At 37.7% G+C, this 5,309-nt stretch overlaps 1 protein-coding gene across 1 annotated transcript; it reads left to right on the forward strand.

Moving 5' to 3' along the window:
- The first annotated feature begins 2,136 nt into the window (after positions 1-2,136).
- Positions 2,137-2,875, forward strand: LOC129035142 (peptidyl-tRNA hydrolase 2, mitochondrial-like). The gene has a single exon (XM_054485301.2). It carries the CDS (start codon positions 2,191-2,193, stop codon positions 2,728-2,730), a length of 540 nt encoding a protein of 179 aa, XP_054341276.1. The 5' UTR covers positions 2,137-2,190; the 3' UTR covers positions 2,731-2,875.
- Positions 2,876-5,309: the final 2,434 nt, after the last annotated feature.

Below are 5,309 nucleotides of genomic sequence, written 5' to 3' on the forward strand. Positions count from 1 at the left end.
ATTTAAAACATGTGGGTTTATTTGTCAGAACTCATAATATCCTCCCTTCATATTAACAGGAAGCGGGGCTCAAAATCTCTGATCCACGTAATATTATTATGGCTAGAGGAGAAAACCTGGGAAAATAGTTCTTTTCCTTGTGGTTGTCGGGCCACATATTTTATCCTGCAAATGTTGGCAGTGGATTCAATCCACCATTCACAGACAATGTGTATTGAAGCGATCATACTAATGATGAGTGAACACTGTCTCCTCCTTACACATACAGCCCCACAGTTCCTGAAGGGATTTTTCCTGAAAGTTCTGGGTTACATAAACTTGACTATTTCAGCAATGCAGCTCCCCCAATACCTTCCTATGCCCACCCCCAAAACTTTCAACTCTCCCCAAAAGTGGCCAAATGATTCACTTTTAGTTTGGTCGTGTGTGTGTACTGACTAGTGGTGATTTTTGAAATACTGAATAAGCAAGAGACACCTCAGCTAATTCTCTCACTTGGGCAAAAGCTGGAATCATTCCCCTTGAAAACTGGCACAAGACAAGGATGCTGTCTCTCACCACTCCTATTCAACATAGTACTGGAAATTCTGGCCAGGGCAGTCAGGCAACAGAAAGAAAGAAAGGGCATCCTAATAGGAAAAGAGGAAGACAAACTATCCCTGTTTGCAGATGACAAGATCCTATATCTACAAAGCCCCATTGTCTCAGCCCAAAAGCTTCTTAAGCTGATAAACAACTTCAGAAAAGTCTCAGGATACAAAATCAATGTGCAAAAATGTTAGTGCAAAAATCACTAACATTCCTATACACCAACAACAGTCAAGCCAAGAGCCAAATCAGGAATGAACTCCCATTCATAATTGCCACAAAAAGAATAAAACGCCTAGGAATACAGCTAACTAGGGAGGTGGAAGATCTCTACAAGGAGAACTACAAACCACTGCTCAAAGAAATTAGAGATGACACAAACAAATGGAAAAACATTCCATGCTCGTGAATAGGAAAAATTAATATCATTGAAATGACCATACTGAACAAAGCAATTTAAAGATTCAATGTTACTCCTGTTAAACTACCATTGGCATTCTTCACAGAACTAGAGAAAACTATTTTAAAATGCACATGGAACCGAAAAAGAGCCTGAATAGCTAAGTCAATCCTAAGCAAAAAGAACAAAGCTGGGGTGTCACACTACCCAACTTCAAACTATACTACAGAGCTATAGTAACCAAAACAGCATGGTACTGATAGAGCAACAAACACATAAACAAATGGAACAGAATTGTGTACCCAGAAATAAGACCACACACCTACAACTATCTGATCTTTGACAAACCTGACAAAAATAAGCAATGGGGGAAGGACTCTCTATTTAATGAATGCTGCTGGGATAACTGGCTAAGCATATGCAGAAAATTGAAACTGGACCACCTTCCTTACACGATACACAAAAATTAACTAAAGATGGATAAAGATTTAAATGTAAACCCAAAACTATAAAAACCCTGGAAGACAACCTAGTCAATACCATTCAAGACACAGGCAGAGGCAAAGATTTCATGACAAAGACACCAAAAGCAATTGCAACAAAAGCAAAAGTTAATAAATGGGTTCTAATTAAAGAGCTTCTGCACAGAAAAGAAACTATCAACAGAGTACACAGACAACCTACAAAATGGGAGAAAATATTTGCAAACTATGCATTCAACAAAGGTCTAATACCCAGAATCTATAAGGAACTTAAAGAAATTTACAATACAAAAACAACCTATTAAAAAGTGGGCAAAGGACATGAACAGACACACCTCGAAAGAAGACATACATGTGGCCAAAAAGCATATGAAAAAAGCTCAACATCACTGATCATTAGAGAAATGCAAATCAAAACCACAATGAGATACCATCTAACACCAGTCAGAATGGCTACTATTAAAAAGTCAAAAAATAACAGATGCTGGTGAGGTTGTGGAGGAAAAAGGAACATTTCTACACTGTTGGTGGAAGTATAAATTAGTTCAGTCATGGTGGAACACAGTGTAGCAATTCCTCAAAGACCTAAAGACAGAAATACCATTTGACCCAGCAATCCCATTACTGGGTACATACCCAAATAAATAACAGAATATGGATAGAAACGTGTTCCCTGCCCAGAAGAAGGGAAGGCGCGAGTGAGGAAAAGAGGTACTGTAGATGCCCTCCAAATCCTTGGCTATGGAATATTTGGCTCATCCCAGTGCACTCGGCTTGGCTGTTGGAGTTGCTTGTGGCATGTGCCTGGGCTGGAGCCTTCGAGTACGCTTTGGGATGCTCCCCAAAAGCAAGACGAGCAAGACACACACAGATACTGAAAGTGAAGCAAGCATCTTGGGAGAGAGCGGGGAGTACAAGATGATTCTTGTGGTTCGAAATGACTTAAAGATGGGAAAAGGGAAAGTGGCTGCCCAGTGCTCTCATGCTGCTGTTTCAGCCTACAAGCAGATTCAAAGAAGAAATCCTGAAATGCTCAAACAATGGGAATACTGTGGCCAGCCCAAGGTGGTGGTCAAAGCTCCTGATGAAGAAACCCTGATTACATTATTGGCCCATGCAAAAATGCTGGGACTGACTGTAAGTTTAATTCAAGATGCTGGACGTACTCAGATTGCACCAGGCTCTCAAACTGTCCTAGGGATTGGGCCAGGACCAGCAGACCTAATTGACAAAGTCACTGGTCACCTAAAACTTTACTAGGTGGACTTTGATATGACAACAACCCCTCCATCACAAGTGTTTGAAGCCTGTCAGATTCTAACAAAAGCTGAATTTCTTCACCCAACTTAAATGTTCTTGAGATGAAAATAAAACCTATTCCCATGTTCAAAAAAAAAAAAAAAAATAACAGAATATAAATTATTCCGTTATAAAGACATATCCACACATATGTTCATTGTAGCACTATTCACAATAGTAAAAACATGGAATTAACATAAATGCCCATCAATGATAGACTAGATAAAGAAAATGTGGTACATATATACCATGGTATACTACGCAGCCATAAAAAAGAACAAGATCATGTCTTTTGCAGGAATATGGATGGAGCCAGAAACATTATTCTTAGCAAACAATCACAGGAACAGAAAACCAAATACGACATGTTCTCACTTCTAAGTGGAAGCTAAATGATGAGAACACATGGATACATAGAGGGAAACAACACACACTGGGGCCTACTTGAAGGTGGAAGGAAGAAGAGGATCAGGAAAAATAACTAATGGATTCTAGGGTTAATACATGGGTGATGAAATAATCTGTACAACAAACTCCCGTGACACAATTTTACCTATGTAACAAACCTGCACTTACACCCTTGAACTTAAAAGTAAAAAAAAAAAATTACCTCAAAAAAAAAATACACATATAAAACCTCTAGAATTCACCAAACATTAGATTAAAGGAGACACCAGACTGAGGAGACAGAGATCCCTATCTCACTGCTAAATAAAATACTTTCAATTTGCTACTCTTTCAACTAGAATACTCCTGAAACTGGGATGCTCATAAAAGTTTTTAAACATTTAATAGGTAAAATGGCTCTTATGCTAAAAGGTACTAATATAAGGCTCCATTCTGTCATGAACTCATATAATCTAGAAGCTCTATTCTGAAATACAAATATATGTTTGTGTATGTGTATATACTATGTATGTGTATATATGTGTGTTTGTGTGTATATATATACACACAAAAGCACACACATATGTATATATAAAACATATAGTCATGTGATTCACTTTTAAACTGTATCATGTTGATGAAATGTGCACAATATTTTTGAATATGAAACTAAAACATTTTTATTTCTGATAATCTCTTGTTCTTGGGGTAAGTGGAACCCAGTCTCAAACAAACAAGTCAACTTTAAGTCTTAGATTGGTTTATTCTATTCACAAGTTTGTCTTTATAAAGCAAGGGGTTTTCCCTGGAACTTAGAGATCTTACTGTAAGTTACAGAATAGCAGGGGAAGAAAACATGACATAAGAGAAGTCTCCACGGGGCATGGGGGAGGAAGCCCTTCTAGACCAGGGAGAAGGAGCCAAGGGAAAAACACAGAAAAGGAAAGAAAGTCCAATGCAGTGTCCTTGTTTTCTCATTCCCAGCCAGGGTTGAACCTCAGATGGAGAAGTGTGGTTGAGTTGCCCAAACAGAATTGGCTAAAGCCAGAGGTTAGCAGCTTATTTCTTGCCTTCCCAGAGACAGCCTAGGAAGCCTGTTCCCTCCCAGAGAAGCCCAGCCTAGACGGGGCACTATGTAATTATGGAGCAGAGCAGTGGAATACAAGTAACTCCAAGAGATGCCTAGGCAGTCAATTCCAAAACGCTCTGAAAACCAAACATGTTTTTTATAACTCATTTGATGGTAAAATGTGAACTAAACCCACTTGAAGCTATTTACGATATTAATTTACCCCACTTACTTTAATGTATTTGATTACAATGTGCTGATTATAGATAATATACAGTCTATGAACCTATTGCCATTTTAAACTCAAAAAATATATAAAAATTGCAAAATATACCTGACCCCACTGGTTTCAGATAAGGAAAATGGGACTGTATTGAAAACTAAGGATGATTTTGTAGGCTTTTCTTCTATAATACCTGTATGTGCTACTGAGAATCCTTCCATTCTGCAAAATAATAGGCTTATAGGGAAATTAAGATTGTGGCCCATTATTCAAAACCCATGCAAGTTTTTCAACTGTGGACTAATAAAAATAATTATTGTATCTTCTAAGGTAACTAGCAAAAATGATAAATAACTAACAAACGTAAATAATTTACTAGCTCAGCAAACCTACAGGATGCCTCCAATGATGCTAAAACTGCACAAAATCAAAGTGAGGATGCTGGCTTGGGAGCACTGAAAAAAAATGCAGATGCTGGGTCAAGAGCAACCTGCCAGGAACTCGGAGCCCTGCAAGATTAAAGGTGCTTCTCTCTGAGAATGAATGCAGGGTACAAATGTTCATTTTGAATTTTTATGAAATACAGTTAAAAGGGTTCTATTTTAGCTCTATTTCATGTAGCTGTATTTCATGCAGTAGCAAAGTTTAGGAATTTTGGTTTCCTGATGAAGGTTATAATTCTACTTCCATTATTCCACTTCTTTTGCATAGGAAAACTGCATATAAACCAATACTACTTCCACTTTAATCTGATATTATTCCGTTATTTATTACTTACATATTCTGAGTGTATTAGTTCATTTTCACACTGCTATAAAGAAATACCCAAGACTGGGTAATTTATAAAGGAAAGGGGTTTAA

This window comes from Pongo pygmaeus, chromosome 3 (assembly GCF_028885625.2).
Source record: "Pongo pygmaeus isolate AG05252 chromosome 3, NHGRI_mPonPyg2-v2.0_pri, whole genome shotgun sequence".
NCBI classification, from domain to species: domain Eukaryota; kingdom Metazoa; phylum Chordata; class Mammalia; order Primates; family Hominidae; genus Pongo; species Pongo pygmaeus.

Coding starts and splice junctions, on each gene's coding strand:
- LOC129035142 (XM_054485301.2), top strand. CDS start 2,191: ATGCCCTCCAAATCCTTGGCTATGGAATATTTGGCTCATCCCAGTGCA.